Source organism: Phocoena phocoena, chromosome 16 (genome assembly GCF_963924675.1).
Source record: "Phocoena phocoena chromosome 16, mPhoPho1.1, whole genome shotgun sequence".
NCBI lineage: Eukaryota > Metazoa > Chordata > Mammalia > Artiodactyla > Phocoenidae > Phocoena > Phocoena phocoena.
Window position 1 is genome coordinate 41,217,668 of NC_089234.1, and position 22,340 is coordinate 41,240,007.

At 36.5% G+C, this 22,340-nt stretch overlaps 1 protein-coding gene across 8 annotated transcripts in view; it reads right to left on the bottom strand.

Annotated features, from left to right (window-relative positions):
• Positions 1-22,340, bottom strand: part of PCDH15 (protocadherin related 15) — a 714,536-nt gene that overhangs the window by 316,009 nt on the left and 376,187 nt on the right. For all 8 annotated transcript variants that reach the window (XM_065894178.1, XM_065894175.1, XM_065894174.1 and 5 more), the window contains 2 exons: positions 18,888-18,996; positions 4,950-5,062 (listed from right to left, as the gene is read on the bottom strand). In XM_065894178.1, coding sequence (XP_065750250.1) covers positions 4,950-5,062; positions 18,888-18,996 — 222 coding nt within the window. The remainder of the gene's footprint in view (positions 1-4,949; positions 5,063-18,887; positions 18,997-22,340) is intronic.

Consider the following 22,340-nt stretch of genomic DNA (forward strand, 5'->3'; position numbering starts at 1 on the left):
CACTGAATTCCTAAGCAGTAAAGTAAAATTGATATCATTATTCAAATAGAGGCCAAATATTTTCTAGGGTTGTGGCATTAGAGATTCATGTGTAGGATCAAGGGCTGTAGTCACTGTTCCTGTAGGCCTCAATCATTTCTTGCACACTGTTGTCCTGTGACTCTCAGATTACTAAAGCAAAGTAACTCACCAGGAGAACTGGCAAATTAACTCTACTATTCAAGCTCACCAGTTTCAATTCTGTGGCTCACTGTCTGTGTAAAATATTTTCCTTAGAAGGAGAATTTTTTGTTTGTTTGTTTAAATACAGTCATAAATAGCTTTAAACTGTCTTAATATAGGTATGGCTTTTTTCCAGGGATTGAATTTATTCGACAAGTTCCTTGCACAGAGGCAGGATAAAATTCTATCAAATACAGGCACTTTCAAATATATGTATTTAAATGCAATGAAGATGCAGTACCCAAATCCAGCAGCCTTAAAAGATTTACTGTGCCAGGGAGAAAGCCATTACAAGAAATATGTATTGAGCACTTTTTTTTTTTTTTTTTGCAGTACGCAGGCCTCTCACTGTTGTGGCCTCTCCTGTTGCGGAGCACAGGCTCCAGACACGCAGGCTCAGCGGCCATGGCTCATGGGCCCAGCCGCTCCGCGGCATGTGGGATCTTCCCTGACCGGGGCACGAACCCGTGTCCCCTGCATCGGCAGGCGAACTCTCAACCACTGTGCCGCCAGGGAAGCCCTTGAGCACTTTTATACATTGTACGTGGATAGGCTTATGGGCTTGAGCCACAATGTTGAAGAAATATATTACAATCTGCCCTCCCTCCTATAAAGGTCAGGGGAAAATAAACAGGCAAATTCTATATAGAATGATCAAAGCAACCATAGGGACTAGTAGGATGCAAGGAAGGGCTTCCGATCAGTGGTCATGCCTTTCCAGAGGAATTGTCTGTCTTAGCATACAAAGCATCAATGAAATATCAGTGTGAATTAGACTGTTGATTAAAAAAAAAAAAAGGAGGAATGATTCAGGAAGAACAGCAAATGCATGGAGGCTAGAAAGAGCATGGTGAGTTTAAGGCAGTGCAAGTGGTTGAGTATGGCTGGCAGAGAAAAGTATGCAGGGTGACTGATGAGAGCTTAGGGTTAATTATGCCCATTATGTGGAAAGAAAAGATGTTAAAGGTCAGCCTGCTAGGCAGTATAAGTAGGTCAATGAACAACAACATGAAAATCAGAGGGACCATGATACAGTGATATTTGTGGTATCATTGTGACCCTTCTTATTAGTTGTTAATTAAAGAGATTTAGACAGGTACTTCCCTGGTGGTACAGTGGTTAAGAATCCGCCTGCCAATGCAGGGGCCACAGGTTCGAGCCCTGGTCCAGGAAGATCCCACATGCCGCGGAGCAACTAACCCCGTGCGCCACAACTACTGAGTCTGTGCTCTAGAGCCTGCAAGCCACAACTGCTGAGCCCTCAAGCCACAACTACGGAAGCCCATGTGCCTAGAGCCCATGCTTGCAACAAAAGAAGCCACCGCAATGAGAAGCACATGCACTGCAACAAGGAGTAGCCCGCACGCAGCAATGAAGACCCTATGCTGCCAAAAAGAAATAAATAAAAGAAATAAGTTTTTTAAAAAGTGAGATTTAGACAAAAAAATTATGTTTGAGCAACTGACAGTGAATTATTGATAATTTATCCATTTAATGCTTGTATTAGATGCCCAGAGTATAAATATATAAATTATTAATTTTTTTAAAAAAATACTGCACTTCTAATAATGAAGATGAATGTTCTGGACTTTGTTAGAAACACTCCATGCATGAACTAATTCATCATCATCTAGAATCTAAAATGTGCTTTCATATTTCTATTGCATAATTGTTTTTTGCTGTATAACTATGGTGATCGCATAAACTTTCATCCAAACTGGGACACTTTTGAGGGTGAAAGATGTGTTATAAATAATTACACAAGGACAACAGGCATAAACATGAACTGTCCTGGCCAAACCCAGGACTGGCTATGATTCTTATTCAAAATGTGTGTTTCATTTTAAAGTGTGCTTAAATGATTGCAATTATGTAAAATTTGGAATAGTGTTTTGAAATGGAACACCCTTTTCTCTTTTAATTAGATGTGTTTTAATCCTTTAATATTCTAAAGTTGGTGAACTACTCCACTTTGCCTTCCTAGTTTCACCTTCACATTTTTGTCAGTATACTTAGTAAATAACTGGCAGAAATAGATAAAATGAAGATGATAAATTTCTAATTTGTGACACCAGCTGTTAAATGTGCATACAGCTTTTTAAAGCAGAATTCTTCTTCAAAGTCTAAAAGAGGATACTTCATTGTATTTTATTTTTCCTTAGCTTCCAAAACAGAAATTGGGATCAAGTCCAATAAAAAAAAATTATGGCCAATGAAAAATGAAGCATTATTAAAATAAGAAAAAGGGAAGAATTTGAAAGACTTACTGCAGAGAACTACCAGATTGCAGCACTTCAATGGATCCTTATACAAAGACACAATATTCAGCTAACATTCAAGCAAGTGGCACATTATTATTCTTACAGATTGATACCTTTGCTTATTATCCCCGTGACTGCACACAAAACACAATAATTTGAATCTAATAATGTCGGTAAAAACTTCCATTAATAATATAAAGTGTTATTAAAACAAAAAAAATTATCTGTGGCTTGTCCCAATTGATTTTTGTTTCTATAATTGATAGACTGAGTTTCACTATACCTGGGTACACCAGGACAACTGACTTTGATAATAAAGAAAAATAACTGATTTCAGATTTCAAGTGGGGCAGTTTGGAAACAGTGCTTTGTCAAGTTTCTTAACTCCCACAGAGTGTAGCACCACAGGGCTCCAGGTAGATCCACAGGAGACGATGGAAACACGTTTTGGAGTTTTATATAGTCCAATGATAATTAAAATAAAACCGTGCAAGATGAATCTCATGCGTGACTATTTTACATAAATGGTAGAAAGAGCCTTCCTTTGTTGAATGACTCCCAAACCCCTACTGAATGAAATCCAAGGAAATTGCAGTCGAACATAAGGCTCTCTCCAGGGTCTGGCTCTATACCTCATTTCCCTGTTAACTGCTCGTAGCCTGGTACATCATGCCTCCAAGCTTTTGCTTCTGTTCTTCCTTATGGTCAAACGTATTTCCTGCTTTCATTCATTAGCCAAGCCATCCAATACAACACTGAGCTTGGGATAATCCCCAGAAAATTTTCCCTGAGTCCCAGATTAATTTAAATGTCATTAATCTGTGCTTCGTTAGAGCTTTTACATTGCCTTCCTGTTAGCAGTTGATGTGTTATATTTGATTTATCAGCTTACGTGATTCTTTCCCCTTCTAGACTACCCATTCTTCAAGGACAAAAAAACAATAAATAAATACAGAATCTAGTGTGTATAACATAATCGGCGCTAACAAAATATGTCCTAATTTGAGCTAAAATTAAATGTATCGATGTATTATTGTTTGCAGTTGCACTGACAGATAATTAAACCAGAAAACCATTTCTAAGGAAATGCATCTTGGTGAAGTGAAATAAGTATGGCTTTAGCTTAGATAAACTTAAATTTGAATTTCAATTCTGCTGCTTATTAGTGATGTAACTCTGATTCAATCACTTACCCTATCTGAACTTTAGTTTTGACATTTGTACCCATAAGCATAGTAGTAAGTACTAAGGTTGTGGCTATAAAATATACATAAAATACCTTGTACAATGTACATGCTCAGTAAGCTTCTTTACCTTACTTCCTTTTAACACTTCTAAATTTAAAAAAAATGCCATAGGGCTGCATATCTATATCTATTTGTTGCATGTTTAGATATGAAAAAGTCAGACAATACACACTAGACATACTGTGTGTCCTTGCTTATTTCTGTTTACTTCAAATGCTTTTCTCCTAGCCTCGATCTCTATTTGGTAAATTCATACTCTTCTTTCACTGCTCAGCTCAAATCTTACCTTCTCAGTAAAGTCTCTAAGAATTAACGGATAGATCATCTGGGTTTCCACAATACCTTTGTAATGATTTTATTACAATATATTATATATTATTAAATCAAAATTGTAATGCCAAATGGATTCCCTTAGCTTTGAAAAATTTTGTGGTTGAAGATCATTTTTCAAAATAAATAATGAAACATATACTAAAATAATTTCTGGACAAGCAAGATCTTTTCGTTTTAGTTTTGAAAAAGCAATAACATTTAAAAACATAACACATTATTAAAATGAAAATATATATAAATCCAGGCACTTTTTTTTTTTTTTTTTTTGCGGTACGCGGGCCTCTCACTGCACTGGCCTCTCCCATTGTGGAGCACAGGCTCCGGACGCGCAGGCTCAGCGGCCATGGCTCACAGGCCCAGCTGCTCCACGGCACGTGGGATCCTCCCGGACCGGGGCACAAACCCATGTCCCCTGCATCGGCAGGCGGACTCCCAACCACTGCGCCATCAGGGAAGCCCCAGGCACTTTTTAAATACATTCATTGGTTAAGCTTTTGTGGTCAAAAATTAGATCCACTTGGTAAAAAACAAACAAACAAACAGAAAACAAAACCTAAACTAAATGTTAGAAGATGTAATAAATTACAGTATGTAGAATTACATACATTTGACCAAGGCATTTATTACATATAAAAATATCAGTATTTGAATAGCACTGTAATATAAAAAGTTATGTTAAAGAAAAGCAACACAGATAATGTGCTAGAACCGTTGCACTTCACCTTTTTAAAGAAAAACTGGTTAATTGCAGTTCAAATTAATTTTAATTTTTATAGCTTAAAAGTCCTTACAGTAGCCTCTAGAGTATTCACTGATAAACACAAGAACATTAGAACATTAGCTATATTTATAAACCCAAGAATGATAAGCAATTAGTTAAATTTACCTTAATAACCAAATCAAACTTCTGGTGAAAGTCTCTATTTACTGGCTCCAGGAGACTAAGTTCTGCAGTCCTTGGATGCATATGAAAAAATCGTGGGTAATCCTCAGGAGTCCCTGAAAGACATTGATATTTCAGCACTTAATTGAGAACAATAAGTAATATGTGTATTTGCTATATCTATTTCCCTTCATTAACTGAGGAACAAAATCATAATTTTATTAGTAAATTAAGTTTCAAAATTATACAGTCTAGGGAAAGCAGATGCAAATGTGGTATATCATTCATTAGTTTATGAGTAAGAGGGTGAAAATACCTGTTTGGATGATTTTCCAAATATCTTTTATTAAGTGAGTGCTTTAATTAATTTGAAACTTCATCACATAAAAGAGATATAACGTGTATTGAGAACAAATTTTGAATTATAAAATTGTATTTTAGTGGTACATAAATCTTAATTATAATCTGCATCGTCTTTCACCATATCTTGTGACAATGACTAGTAATTTGTACCAAATTGCTTGGAAATTAAAATAAGAATATCCTGTTCTAGCTGGGCAAATATTTTTTCTTAAGATAAGTATTCAGCTAAATAAATCAATCATATGAAATAAATAAAATATTTTGAATTACTCAGTGTCCAGAGAGGATATTTCTTAAATGCAGCCATTTTAGTGAGTTGAAATTTCCTTGAATTGTATCATTTTCCTTTGTATACTACAACATTCTTTTTTTCCAAAGTGAAGATAAAGTGGAAGTCAAATCATATAACTGTGGAATATATGCATTTAGCATAACAATAATGATAAGAATAAAATAATACGGCTGCCAATTATTGAATCCTACACTGTACTAAATGCTTTATATAAGTAATCATTGATAACTCTGTAAATCATTCCCATTTTACACAGGAGAACTTAGGAGATTTGTAATATTAAGTAATTTGTCCAAAGTCAAAGAGACAATGTCAGACAGAACTTACATTCAAATCTAGGTTGACAGACGCCAAAAATATCCAAAAATGTGTTAATTGCTACACTGTTTTGCTTCAACTATGAGACACGAAAGAAAATCTTCCTGGGCATTATGTGAGGGGAGAAAATGTATGCCAGTAAAATAGACTTTAAAATCCAGAAATTAGGGCTCCCCTGGTGGCGCAGTGGTTGAGAGTCCGCCTGCCGATGCAGGGGACACGGGTTCGTGCCCCGGTCTGGGAAGATCAGACATGCCGGGGAGCGGTTAGGCCCGTGGGCCATGGCCGCTGAGCCTCTGCGACCGGAGCCTGTGCTCCGCAACAGCAGAGGCCACAACAGTGAGAGGCGCGCGCACCGCAAAAAAAAAAAAAAAAAAAATCCAGAAATAATCAAAATTGCATTTGAAAATTGAGCTTATGATAAAGGAGTCGTCTCAAAATAATAACGGAAAATGGATTTTTGAATAGGAACATTAACCGAATAGGAGAGACAGAAAATGATAAAATTGTGTCTATTCTTCATACAATATACTAGAGCCCAAATGGATAAGATATTCATGCACAATAAGCAATAAAACAACACAAGAGCTAGTAATAGATGAAAACATGGATGAATTCTATTCTAATGTGAGAGTGGGCATAACTTTCCTACCTATGGCTCAAAATAAAGAATTAATAAGGAAAAAGGGTGATAAATTTAATGGCATTACAAATTGCATGGCAAAACACAATAAACAAAGTAAAACTGCAGGTGACAAACTAGGGAAATATTTGTATTTACGTCAGAGACAAAGGCTCATATCCCTAACATACGTACATTTTCAAATTAGAAAAGTAAAAGATCAGCAATATATTTTTTAAAAAGTTTTGGGATAGAGAATGAACAGATGGTTCATAGAAAGAGAAAGGCAGATGACTCTTGACCGCACACAAAGATATTCACCTTTATACATAAGAAGAAAAACTCAAAACCACACTGAGATTCTATTTAGCAATGGTCCAAGGTGGATGCCAAAATCCATGAACTGAATTTTTGCTAATGATCCAACCATTTTTCTCACTATACTGGTTCAAATCTCCTTATTCCTCTAATACAACTCTGCATATATTTTCCAAATGATTCTTCCTTGTCTGTCATTCTCTCCATGGTTTTCACTTACACAGTGTTTGTTCATTCAGAGTCTTGTCATTTCATTCTTCTACCACTGTGATAGCCTCCTAAATCTTCTAACATCCCATTTACTTATAATCACTGAAATGAACTATACATGAAATAAATGCCACTTTACTCTCCCAGTTAGCTAGATACAATTTTTACTTATTGTTTACTGTGGTGATCCCCAAAGTAGGACTGAGGAAAAAATATCAAACCTCTTGGAACAGGTTAAGATGGCGGAAGAGGAACAGGTTAAGATGGCGGAAAAGTAAGACGCGGAGATCACCTTCCTCCCCACAGATACAACAGAAATACATCCACACGTGAAACAGCTCCTACAGAACACCTACTGAACGCTGGGAGAAGACCTCAGAACTCCCAAAAGGCAAGAAAGCCCCCACCTACCTGGGTAGGGAAAAAGAAAAAAGAATAAACAGAGACAAAAGGATAGGGACGGGACCAGCACCAATGGGAGGCAGCTGTGAAGGAGGAAAGTTTTCCACACACCAGGAAGCCCCATCGAAGTCGGAGACTGCAGGTGGCGGAGGGGAAAAGCTTCAGAGCCGCAGAGGAGAGTACAGCAACAGGGGTGCGGGGGGCAAAGCGGAGAGATTCACGCACAGAGGATTGGTGCCGACCGGCACTCACCAGCCCGAGAGGCTTGTCTGCTCCCCCACCACAGTGGGCGGGGCTGTGAGCAGACGCTCGGGCTTCGGTTGGAGCGCAGGGAGAAGACTGGGGTTGGCGGATGTGAACACAGCCTGCAGGGGGTTAGTGCGCTACGGCTAGCCGGGAGGGAGTCCGTGGAAAAGTCTGGACCTGCCGAAGAGGCAAGAGACTTTTTACCTCTTTGTTTCCTGCTGCGCGAGGAGAGGGGATTAAGAGCGCTGCTTAAAGGAGCTCCAGAGACGGGTGCTAGCCGCGGCTAAAAGCGTGGACCCCAGAGACGGGCATGACACGCTAAGGCTGCTGCTGCCGCCACCAAGAAGCCTGTGTGCGAGCACAGGTCACTATCCACACCCCGCTTCCGGGGAGCCTGTGCGGCCCGCCACTGCCAGGGTCCCGGGAGCAAGGGTCAACTCCTCCAGGAGAACGCACGGCGCGCCTCAGGCTGGTGCAACATCACGCAGGCCTCTCCTGCCGCAGGTCCGCCCCATACTCCGTGCCCCTCCCTCCCCCTCGGCCTGAGTGAGCCAGAGCCCCCCGAATCAGCGTCTCCTTTAACCCCGTCCTGTCTGAGCAAAGAACAGACGCCTTACGGCGACCTACACGCAGAGGCGGGGCCAAATCCAAAGCTGAGCCCCTGGGAGCTGTGAGAACAAAGAAGAGAAAGGGATATCTCTCCCATCAGCCTCAGAAGCAGCAGATTAAAGCTCCACAATCAACTTGATGTACACTGCATCTGTGGAATACATAAATAGACAATGAATCATCCCAAATTAAGGAAGTGGACTTTCAGAGCAAGATTTATGATTTTTTCCCCTTTTCCTCTTTTTGTGACGTGTATGTGTATGTACCTGTGTGAGATTTTGTCTGTAGAGCTTTGCTTCCACCATTTGTCCTAGGGTTCTATCTGTCTTTTTATCTCTTAATAATTATATTTTTATTTTAATAACTTTATTATATTTTATCTTACTTTATCTTCTTTTTTCCTTCCTTCCCTCCTTCCTTCCTCCCTCCCTCCCTCCTTTCTTTCTTTCTTTCTTTCTACTTCTACTAATTCTTTCTTTCTACTTTTTCTCCCTTTTATTCTGAGCCATGTGGATGAAGGGCTCTTGGTGCAGGAGCCAGGAGTCAGTGCTGTGCCTCTGAGGTGGGAGAGCCAACTTCAGGACACAGGTCCACAAGAGACCTCCCAGCTCCACATAATATCAAACGGCAAAAATCTCCCAGAGATCTCCATCTCAACACCAGCACCCAGCTTCACTCAACGACCAGCAAGCTACAGTGCTGGACATCCTATGCCAAACAACTAGCAAGACACGAACAAAACCCCACCCATTAGCAGAGAGGCTGCCTAAAATCATAATAAGTCCACAGACACCCCAAAACACACCACCAGACGTGGACCTGCCCACCAGAAAGACAAGATACAGCCTCATCCACCAGAACACAGGCACTAGTGCCCTCCACCAGGAAGCCTACAAACCCACTAAACCAACCTTAGCCACTGGGGACAGACACCAAAAACAACGGGAACTACGAACGTGCAGCCTGCAAAAAGGAAACCCCAAACACAGTAAGATAAGCAAAATGAGAAGACAAAAAAACACACAGCAGATGAAAGAGCAAGATAAAAACCCACCAGACCTAACAAATGAAGAGGAAATAGTCTACCTGAAAAAGAATTCAGAATAATGATAGTAAAGATGATCCAAAATCTTGGAAACAGAATAGACAAAATGCAAGAAACATTTAACAAGGACCTAGAAGAACTAAAGATGAAACAAACAACGATGAACAGCACAATAAATGAATGAAAAATACTCTAGATGGGATCAATAGCAGAATAACTGAGGCAGAAGAATGGGTAAGTGACCTGGAAGATAAAATAGTGGAAATAATTACTGCAGAGCAGAATAAAGAAAAAAGAGTGAAAAGAACTGAGGACAGTCTCAGAAACCTCTGGGACAACATTAAATGCACCAATATTCGAATTATACGGGTTCCAGAAGGAGAAGAGAAAAAGAAAGGAACTGAGAAAATATTTGAAGAGATTATAGTTGAAAGCTTCCCTAATATGCGAAGGGAAATAGTTAATCAAGTCCAGGAAGCACAGAGAGTCCCACACAGGATAACTCCAAGGAGAAATACGCCAAGACACATATTAATCAAACTATCAAAAATTAAATACAAAGAAAACATATTAAAAGCAGCAAGGGAAAAACAACAAATAACACACAAGGGAATCCCCATAAGGTTAACAGCTGATCTTTCAGCAGAAACTCTGCAGGCCAGAAGGGACTGGCAGGACATATTTAAAGTGATGAAGGAGAAGAAACTGCAACCAATATTACTCTACCCAGCAAGGATTTCATTCAGATTTGATGGACAAATTAAAACGTTTACAGACAAGCAAAAGAGGACAGAGTTCACAACACCAAACCAGCTCTACAACAAATGCTAAAGGAACTTCTCTAGGCAAGAAACACACGAGAAGGAAAAGACCTACAATAACGAACCCAAAACAATTAAGAAAATGGGAATAGGAACATACATATTGATAATTACCTTAAATGTAAATGGACTAAATGCTCTCACCAAAAGACATAGATTGGCTGAATGGATACAAAAACAAGACCCATATATTTGCTGTCTACAAGAGACCCACTTCAGACCTAGAGACACATACAGACTGAAAGTAACAGGATGGAAAAAGATATTTCATGCAAATTGAAACAAAAAGAAAGCTGGAGTAGCAATTCTCATATCAGACAAAATAGATTTTAAAATAAAGAATATTAGAAGAGACAAAGAAGGACACCACATAATGATCGATCCAAGAAGAAGATGTAACAATTATAAATATTTATGCACCCAACATAGGAGCACCTCAATATATAAGGCAAATACTAACAGCCATAAAAGGGGAAATCAACAGTAACACACTCACAGTAGGGGGCTTTAACACCCCACTTTCACCAATGGACAGATCATCCAAAATTAAAATAAATAAGGAAACACAAGCTTTAAATGATACATTAAACAAGATGGACTTGATATTTATACGACATTCCATCCAAAAACAACAGAATACACATTTTTCTCAAGTGCTCATGGAACATTCTCCAGGATAGATCATATCTTGGGTCACAAATCAAGCCTTGGTAAATTTAAGAAAATTGAAATTGTATCAAGTATCTTTTCCAACCACAATGCTATAAGACTAGATATCAATTACAGGAAAAGATCTGTAAAAAATACAAACACATGGAGCCTAAACAATACACTACTTAATAACGAAGTGATCACTGAAGAAATCAAAGAGGAAATTAAAAAATACCTAGAAACAAATGACAATGGGGACACGACAACCCAAAATCTATGGGATGCAGCAAAAGCAGTTCTAAGAGGGAAGTTTACAGCAATACAATGTTACCTTAAGAAACAGGAAACATCTCGAATAAACAACCTACCTTTGCACCTCAAGCAATTAGAGAAAGAAGAACAAAAAACCCCAAAGTTAGCAGAAGGAAACAAATCATAAAAATCAGATCAGAAATAAATGAAAAAGAAAGGAAGGAAACGATAGCGAAGATCAATAAAACTAAAAGCTAGTTCTTTGAGAAGATAAAATTGATAAACCATTAGCCAGACTCATCAAGAAAAAAAGGAACAAGACTCAAATCAATATAATTAGAAATGAAAAAGGGGAAATAACAACTGACACTGCAGAAATACAAAAGATCATAAGAGATTACTACAAGCACCTCTATGCCAATGAAATGGACAACCTGGAAGAAGTGGTCAAATTCTCAGAAATGCACAACTTGCCGAGACTGAATCAGGAAGAAATAGAAACTATGAATAGACCAATCACAAGCACTGAAATTGAAACTGTGATTAAAAATCTTCCAACAAACAAAAGCCCAGCACCAGATGGCTTCACAGGCAAATTCTATCAAACATTTAGAGAAGACCTAACACCTATCCTTCTCAAACTCTTCCAAAATATAGCAGAGGGAGGAACACTCCCAAACTCATTCTACAAGGCCACCATCACCCTGATACCAAAACCAGACAAGGATGTCACAAAGAAAGAAAACTACAGGCCAATATCACTGATGAACATAGATGCAAAAATCCTCAACAAAATACTAGCAAACAGAATCCAAGAACACATTAAACGGATCATACACCATGATCAAGTGGGGTTTATTCCAGGAATGCAAGGATTCTTCAATATGTGCAAATTTAACAACGTGATACACCATATTAACAAATTGAAGGAGAAAAACCATACGATCATCTCAATACATGCAGAGAAAGCTTTCAACAAAATTCAACACCCATTTATGATAAAAGCTCTGCAGAAAGTAGGCATAGAGGGAACTTTCCTCAACATAATAAAGGCCATATATGACAAACCCGCAGCCAACATCATCCTCAATGGTGAAAAACTGAAACCATTTCCAGTAAGATCAGGAAAAAGACAAGGTTGCTCACTCTCACCACTCTTATTCAACATAGTTTTGGAAGTTTTAGCCACAGCAATCAGAGAAGAAAAGGAAATAAAAGGAATCCAAATCGGAAAAGAAGAAGTAAAGCTGTCACTGTTTGCAGATGACATGATACTATACATAGAGAATCCTAAAGATACTACCAGAAAACTACTAGAGCTAATTAATGATTTGGAAAAGTAGCAGGATACAAAATTAATGCACAGAAATCTCTGGCATTCCTATACACTAAAGATGAAAAATCTGAAAGTGAAATCAAGAAAACACTCCCATTTACCATTGCAACAAAAAGAATAAAATATCTAGGAATAAGCCTACCTAAGGAGACAAAAGACCTGTATGCAGAAAATTATAAGACACTGATGAAAGAAATTAAAGATGATACAAATAGATGGAGAGATATACCATGTTCTTGGATGCGAAGAATCAACATTGTGAAAATGACTCTACTACCCAAAACAATCTACAGATTCAATGCAATCCCTATCAAACTACCACTGGCATTTTTCACAGAACTAGTAGAAAAAATTTCACAATTTGTATGGAAACACAAAAGACCCCGAATAGCCAAAGCAATCTTGAGAACGAAAAATGGAGCTGGAGGAAACAGGCTCCCAGACTTTGGACTCTATTACAAAGTTACAGTAATCAAGACAGTATGGTACTGGCACAGAAACAGAAAGATCAGTGGAACAGGACAGAAAGCCCAGAGATGAACCCACGCACATATGGTCACCTGATCTTTGATAAAGGTGGCAGGAATGTACAGTGGAGAAAGGACAGCCTCTTCAATAAATGGTGCTGGGAAAACTGGACAGGTACATGTAAAAGTATGAGATTAGATCACTCCCTAACACCATACACAAAAATAAGCTCAAAATGGACTAAAGACCTAAATGTAAGGCCAGAAACTATCAAACTCTTAGAGGAAAACATAGGCAGAACACTCTATGACATAAATCACAGCAAGATCCTTTCTGACCCACCTCCTAGAGAAATGGAAATAAAAATAAATGGGACCTAGTGAAACTTCAAAGCTTTTGCACAGCAAAGGAAACCATAAACAAGGCCAAAAGACAAGCCTCAGAATGGGAGAAAATATTTGCAAATGAAGCAACTGACAAAGGATTAATCTCCAAAATTTACAAGCAGCTCATGCAGCTCAGTAACAAAAAAACAAACAACCCAATCCAAAAATGGTCAGAAGACCTAAATAGACATTTCTCCAAAGATGATATACAGACTGCCAACAAACACATGAAAGAATGCTCAATATCATTAATCATTAGAGAAATGCAAATCAAAACTACTATGAGATATCATCTCACACCAGTCAGAATGGCCATCATCAAAAAATCTAGAAACAATAAATGCTGGAGAAGGTGTGGAGAAAAGGGAACACTCTTGCACTGCTGGTGGGAATGTGAATTGGTTCAGCCACTATGGAGAACAGTATGGAGGTTCCTTAAAAAACTACAAATAGAACTACCATGTGACCCAGCAATCCCACTACTGGGCATATACCCTGAGAAAACCAAAATTCAAAAAGAGTCATGTACCAAAATGTTCATTGCAGCTCTACTTACAATAGCTCGGAGATGGAAACAACCTAAGTGCCCATCATCGGATGAATGGATAAAGAAGATGTGGCAGATATATACAATGGAATATTACTCAGCCATAAAAAGAAACGAAATTGAGCTATTTGTAATGAGGTGGATAGACCTGGAGTCTGTTATACAGAGTGAAGTAAGTCAGAAAGAAAAAGACAAATACTGTATGCTAACACATATATATGGAATTTAAGAAAAAAAAATGTCATGAAGAACCTAGGGGTAAGACAGGAATAAAGACACAGACCTACTGGAGAACGGACTTGAGGATATGGGGAGGGGAAAGGGTGAGCTGTGACAGGGTGAGAGAGAGTCATGGACATATATACACTAACAAATGTAAGGTAGATAGTGGGAAGCAGCCGCATGGCACAGGGATATCGGCTTGGTGTTTTGTGACCGCCTGGAGGGGTGGGATAGGAAGGGTGGGAGGGAGGGAGACGCAAGAGGGAAGAGATATGGGAACATATGTATATGTATAACTGATTCACTTTGTTATAAAGCAGAAACTAACACACCATTGTAAAGCAATTATACCCCAATAAAGATGTTAAAAAAAATAAATAAATAAAATGTGTTTCTTATAGATACCATGTAGTAAGATCATGTTTTTCTTTTTCTCTTTTTAATATTGTGCTAATCTGAGTCTTTTAATTGGAACATTGAATCCATTTACATTGATTGTGATTACTAAAAAGATGGTATTTACGTCTGCCATTTTGCTGTCTTCTATATATCTTATGCCCTTTTTGTTCCTCTATTGTTCCATTACTGCTTTATTTTTCATGTGTACTGTTTAAATTCCTTTGTTTTGTGCTTTACTATAAATCTTCAAATTATGCAATTAAATTGTTAAACTATTCTCCTAGTGGCTAGGCTGGGAATTAAGATTAATGTCTTAATTTATGGCAATCTAATTTGGACTAATAGCAACTTAACTTCAATAGTAGATAAAAATTTTACTCCTGTATAACTCTATTTTACCTTTGCTCTTTGCTGTTATTATCACAATTTACATGTTTCTACTTTGTCCGTCAATATAGACGTATAATTATTGATTTATGGTATTTTCTTTAAATCAAATAAGAGAAAGAAGAATTACTAGCATGTATGTGTGTGTGTGTGTGTGTGTGTATATATATATGTATAAAATGTCTTTTATACTTAACTATGTAGTTATTTTTACCAGTGTTCTTTATTTCTTCATGTAGAACTGAGATACTTTCTATTGTGCTTTCATTTCAGCCTTAGGTCTCTACCCTTCAGTATTTCTTGAAGCAAAGGTGTGTTACTGATAAATTCTCAGATTATCTGGGAATATCTTAATTTCTCATTTATTTTTGAAGGCTATATTTGCTGTATTTAGAACTATTAATGAACGTTTTCTTTTTCTTTCAGTTCTCTGAACATGTCATACTAATGTATTCCAGTATCCATGTTTCCTGTTGAGAAGTCGGGTTATAACTTTATTGAGAATCAATTTCTATTATAAAGTCACCACTTGTTTGTTACTTTTGAATTATTTTTTGTCTGTGTCACTTGACAGTTTGATTGGGATGTGTCTAAGCGTGGATTTATTGTAGGTCTATCCTCTTGGGGAGTTCAATTAGCTTCTTGGAGGTACAGATTGTTTTCCTCAAATTTAGTTTTTGATCATTACTTATTCCTATATTCTTTCTGCCCCTTTCTGTTCTCTCCTTCTGGGACTCCTGTTATGCATAAATTGGTCCACAGAATGGTATTTTTTAGGTCTCTGAAGCTCTCTTTGCATTTCTTCATTCTTTTTCTCTTTCATCTTCTCAGATTTGGTAATTCAATTGACCTCTCTTCAAGTTTGCTGATTCTTTCTTCTTCCTGCTTGAATCTTCATTGAGCCCTGCTAGTGAATTTTTAATTTCAGTTGTTATACTTTTCAACTCCAAAATTTGTTTCCTTTTCATAATTTCTATCTTTTTGTTGATATTCTCTATTAAGATGACATAGAATTGGCTCAGGCTACTGTGGGTAATCAACAGCAGTGGCAGTAATTCCCCCATTGATAATAATGATGGTAGGACCAGTGAAGGGGTTGGCAATAGTCGCTGGATAACCTTTTTACACACATCAGCATCCACATCCTCAAGTCTAGTAAACCGACTATCAACAATGTGTGAAAGTAGAAAAGCTTGCCACCTAGCAACTGGGAAAACAAGCTCTGAAGAACACATACATTCAGAATTATCTGGATGGACCTAAGGGAAACTAAGAGTTCTGGAAAAATAGGTAAAATCAGAGCCATGGGAACCCTGTCTTGTGGCAGAGGGAAAGGGTTTGTGCTTGTATTCTTAACAGTTTTGCATGACTTAGGAAACATACTTTATTTTTCTTCCTAATGGTAATAACAACATCAACTAACATTCATCGAGTGCTTTTTTCCAGGCACTAATATTTACATGAATTAGATCAAATTCTCAAAACACTTTTATAGAAAAGTCTATTTTGATCAATCCCTTTGTCAAAGGTCTATTTTAAAGAGGAACAAGCTGAGACAGAGATTAAGTAACTCGCCTAACATTATATGAATAGTAAGGGTTGAAGTCAGGATTTAAACATGGATAGTACAATTCCAGAGGCTATGCTCTCAACACTTACAATGTCCTCTCTGCCTTTTAGAAATGTACATACTATGAAAATATATCAATTTATTTAACTTAGCTGTGAAAGCAAAGTTAATGATGGAGGTTATACATATTGTGTAGTACTATCCATTATCCTAATGTTGGAGGTTGATGAAACTTAACGTCATTACGTCATTTTTCTGTTCTAATTCCTGCATTGGTTCCACGTTTCACTCAGAGTAAAAGCCAACAAAGCTCAATAGTATACAAGACTATATTTTCTGGTCGCCCTTATTTCTCATACCCTCTTTCTTCTACTTCTCCCTCACTGACTCCTCTCCAGTGCTACTGGCCTCATTGATGTTTCTGAAACTCACCAGGCAAACTCCTGCTTTTATCTCTGCCTAGAAACTCTTTTCCCAGATATCAACATGGTTAACTCCTTCAAGTTCTATAGGATTTTACTCAAATCTCACCTTTTCAATGAGACATATCTTGATCAATCCTATTTAATACTGCAACACCCCTTCTGTACCTCCAATCCCATTCATCAGCTCGACTTTTCTCATAGCACTACCATTTATTTTGTATAATAAATACATTTATTTACCACATTAATTGTTTATTGCCTGTTTCTGCTACCCGAAAACCAGTGCTACAAAGTGAGGAATCTGTCTTGCTCAACAGAGTAAGCAACTCATTTATTCACAGAGATTAAGTTTTTTAAAGTGAAAGAAACATGAATATCAGTGGATACTATCCCATTCTGAGTAACATGGTTCCCCAAGACTATCTTTAAATGTAATGCTTTGGACTTTGCACAGGCTGCATCAACTATCTAAATAATTTTTATCCCATTTTATACTTGAAAACCCCTCTCTTTCTGCTAAAATAACTCTGTCTAAGCAATTTCCTTAGAAATCCTTAGTACTTTACTCCCATGAGACCACATGATATGTGGCTCATACTTTATTTGTAGTACTTAAAACCATGTATTTTAATTTATCTTTTGGCATGTTTCTATCCATAGACTCTACCCCTCCCTAACCTAGAACCTTTATCCCTCATCTTCGTATCTATAGCATCTAGCATAGTAATTGACATATTGTCAAGCCCTCAGTTAATAAAATAAACAATAACTATTTCCTTTTATGTATACCAAACCCCCTACAGACTTAAAAGAGACTTCTGTTTATGTTTATAAGTGCTTTTAAAAAGTTTAATCATCTAGGGCTTCCCTGGTGGCGCAGTGGTTGAGAGTCCGCCTGCCGATGCAGGGGACACGGGTTCGTGCCCCGGTCCGGGAAGATCCCACATGCCGCAGACTGGCTGGGCCCGTGAGCCATGGCTGCTGAGTCTGCGTGTCCGGAGCCTGTGCTCCGCAACGGGAGAGGCCACAACAGTGAGAGGCCCACATACCGCAAAAAAAAAAAAAAAAAAAAAAAAAAAAAAAAAAAAAAAGTTTAATCATCTAATCTATACAACTGACTTATAATACATATGTAGTTCTAGACACCAAAGGCTTGAAACAGAATTACTTAAGTTTTCTTTACAGACAGCATTTCTAAGTAGGATATAGCATCGTATTTTGAAATCTGTCTAACGTCTCTAGGTGGTTGTGTTGTTATATATGTGTACATGGGGTGGGAAGGGGTTACGGGTAAAGTTAAATTCCATTGAATAGTTATTTTCAAGCATACTTCACAAGTGACCTTCTTCATTAAGAGATGTATGGTCTGTTTTACATATATCTGTCTCTCTGGAGACTATAAATCATGCAAAGCAGCAACATCCGTATTTTAGCAAAAGCAATTTAAGAAGAGTGACATGATCAGATTCTCATTTTTGCTTTTGGTACAACTGGCAGATATACACAAGAATGGATTAAAATGGCTTCTGTGAAATTGTTCAAGGAAAAATTAACCAAGGGTATAATGTTTCCTTGGGGTAACACGATCTTTCTCTTTCTTTTCGGCTCCGATAGCTCTTAAATTTAAGTCACATATTTTTAGAATTATGTAATGGTATCCAACCAATGACAAAGTACTAGTAGAGCAAACAGTGTAAGTTTTTCAATTCATTTTCAATTTTTTCTTAGAGAATTCTTTATGAGGTGATACAGAGGAAACTACCAATAGGTGGATTAATCCTACTTTTGAAGTTGTTTTGCTTCCTCAGTAAAAGTGTTTCTACTTGTTCTACAAATTTCACTGAGACTAATATTAAAGAAGAAAAATGGTTATTTTTAAATGGTTATTTTTAAATTTAGTTTTACATAAAAAATAATTTCAATAAAATTTCTAAAAAATAATTTCTAAAAAGAAAATCTTTGTTATTAAAGTTTTTTTAATTTGAAACATTTTTTTTCCCTACATGATTCTAGAGCTATAACTGAGAGTGCAAAATGTTAGCAGATACAAACCAACAAGGATGGAATAGAGGATGCCTGGCCTATCTGATGGCGGCTGAATATTCCGGTCCTGATCAATGGCTTCAATCGGTGGGGTAACAATGATGGGGTTCAATTCTTCCTGGAAAAAAAATCAGAGAGTTTAGTTCAGCTTCATTACCTCAGAAAGAATTGACACGCAGATATTGTAGTCTGGACAGCTAGGTAACACCTGAGCCAGCAGTTAGACGCACATTTCAAGATTTGTAGTTGAACACCATAGACTAGTTAATTTTGAATCTGAAGAAAGGACAGACATTATAATAATCTCCAAGAGTGGCCTTGCCTGTTATTGTGGAAAAAATGAAAACAAATATATTCAGAGACAACCTTAGAAAGGTAAACTGAGCTCAGAATGACTTGTATCTCTGGCATATTATCTTCAATTATTATAATTCTTAATTTTAACTGATTCTAATATCTACCCTTCTCTATATATAATACTGGACTCATCATTGCTTGGATTTGTGGTCTGTATTTTAATCGAATAATTTTATAGCATTTAGAAAGAGAACAGTTACGTTAAAATAGTAAAAACTTCACCATCAACTATAACTATATTCTAGCACTGATAATTAAGTGATTTGAAATTTTAGCAAACTATATAATTTAATATCTAAATAATTGAACTTATCAATTATTAAATTACTTTCATTGCATTTTATGTGTTGTTTACACTTAGAAACTTCTCTTTTTCAATATCTTTTTAAAAACCCACTTAATATACATTTGATATTTAAAATCTAGTATAATCTCCCTTTAACAAAAAAAATAAGATTTAGACTACATGAAAGAAAATTTGCTGCACAGTTGTCAATAACAATTGGTCAATGTCAATTTGTGGACACTGTTATTCTCATCTCATGTTATATTGTAAGTACACTATTTCCCAGAAGCTTTTGAAAACATTTAGCCAGATTCCTGTCTCTTTCTGTATGTTAACTAACAGAGAAAGGAAAAACGAATCTAACACGTTCACAATACTCTTATTTAGACACATATATACTTAACATATATTCTTAAGAGGCCAAACTACCATTTCTATTTTTCTTTGATTAGTTTTGCTTTTTTCAAGTGGCAAAAATATCAAATTATTTGAAAAAGTGCCATACATTTTGAAATATTTTTCCTTTGTGAACATTTTTAAAATGTAGTATTAGGGTGGGTGGCATGGGTCAAGCTGATCACTTTCAACTTTTTATGTGATCATAGAAGAAACACAAGTGGAACAGTCACATATATCTTTGAAGCTTATATACTACAAAATATATGATGTCTGGTTCTTTTCAAAACCTTCCAAACAGTATTGATAATTTTTTTTTAATTTTTAAAATTTATTTTTTACTGAAGTATAGTTAATTTACAATGTTGTATTAGTTTCAGGTGTACAGCAAAGTGATTCAGTTATACACACATACAGATCTATTTTTTTTCAGATTCTCTTATAGGTTATTACAAAAATGAGTATATTTCTCTGTGCTATACAGTACGTCTTTGCTTTGATAATTTTCATCCTTAAAATGGGGGAGCAAAGAGCACACATGTGAAATACTCATACAGCCATGGCTCATGAAAATCACATCAGTTTCTGCCTGATCACTGGAACTTTATGCACATATTCAAACAAACAAACAAAAACACCTCAAGGAACTAAAAAAAATACTCTTGTTTTATTATTTCCATGCATTCCAATATGTATCTGAAAAATTTTCAGGTATATTTTTTACCTTACAAATTGTGACTGACTGTTGTATCCAAAATGTGCATTTGAATATCCTTTCAATTGCATATTTGACCTTGATATATAAGGCTTTTTTTTTTGGTCACCTTAATGTTTTAAACATATACCACTCTGCCTTACATTTAGACCCTATTAATATTGTCTCACTGAAGAAAAGTTCCTAATTTTAACATAGTCCTATACATTCCTTTCTCTTTTCATTTATACTTGGCGATTTCCTCTACCTGCACACATAATCTGACCACCTGAAGAACAGTTGATAATTTTCCCTTATCTACATCTATACAGAGACTATTGTGCTCATCCATATCAAAATTTATTGAACATTCTTGCTGACTGTACGTCTGAGTTTCCGTGCCTATAACTTTCTTGAGAGCAGGGTAAGGATGATTTATATCTGTAGCACCAGAAACGTATGGGGCACACAGACACTCAAGAACTGTTGAATAAACGGCTTCTCAGCTCCAGATTATTTAGAGTATTCTTGACCCATGGATCCTTGCCTTTCTCTCTGGGTTCCTGTGGGACATCCAAATACACACACTGACATTTGATAAGTATCTTTTTTATAACTCCCAGATCTTTGTGCTCACAAAGTTATTGCACCCAACTGGAGGGAAAAATAATGTGGCCATGGAAGTGGATCAAAATGCACAGATATGGGCTCAGAGTTTTTCATTGAGATGGCCTTTTGGGTGGCCAAAAGTAAGTAGTCTCATAAATATTCCAGTAGATTGAGTGGTGAACGTCTGTATCCTACAACAAAACATACCAACCTTGCTAGTAAGTTTTCAATAAGCTATTTAATTCCTCAGAGTTTGAATCCTAATTTTCAAAGTGAGATTAATAATATCTACATTCAATAATTAATGTGAGGATTCATCAAAGAATGTATGTAAAACAGTAAGCGTCATACTTAATGTATGGAAATTATTAGTATTATCAAAATTAATATTTTTAATTGTGTAATATTGACATTAAACTTGCCTCCAAACTATAAGCAGAAAAAGAGATGGAAAATTTTAGTTTCAAGCTGGAAGCTTATTTGAAACCAGATCTTGCATATTTTCCTGAAAACATGACACTGACATGAATCTTGAAGGTTTTATTTAGGATTACAAAATTGATCAAATGTTTCAGGGAATGAAGGGGGACTATCTATCATTGCTATTTAATTTTAAACAGAGATTCCGATGTAAAACCTGCAAAGCATATTATTTAATGATTATACTTAAACACAATTTTAAATAGTGTATCAGGGAGTTGAATGTTCACTTAAAATGAACATTTCATTTTACTTTATTAAAAGGAAGCTTCAGTGATATTCCTTTTCTGTAGACTCAGACACATTACAGTTTCATATCCAATTTAAAAACTCATTCCCCACCCTTTGATTAAAGAAATTTGTGATAACTCTTTGATTTATAAATATTCTGATGAGTTATATAAATGTATCAAGCACTTGCTGTGTGCAAAGAACTCCACTAATTGTTCAAGTAGTATTAAAAAATAGGTAATAGTTCTGGAACTATGAAGGAGCTCACAGTCATGAGGATGGCGACTCAAATTACATGAACACAATTTAGAAAAAAAATTTATAAAGAAATTTATCAATAAATATTAAAAAGAGCTCTGGTAGAAAACTCATATGATCAAGTATTATGAGTGAATTAGTCAAAATAACA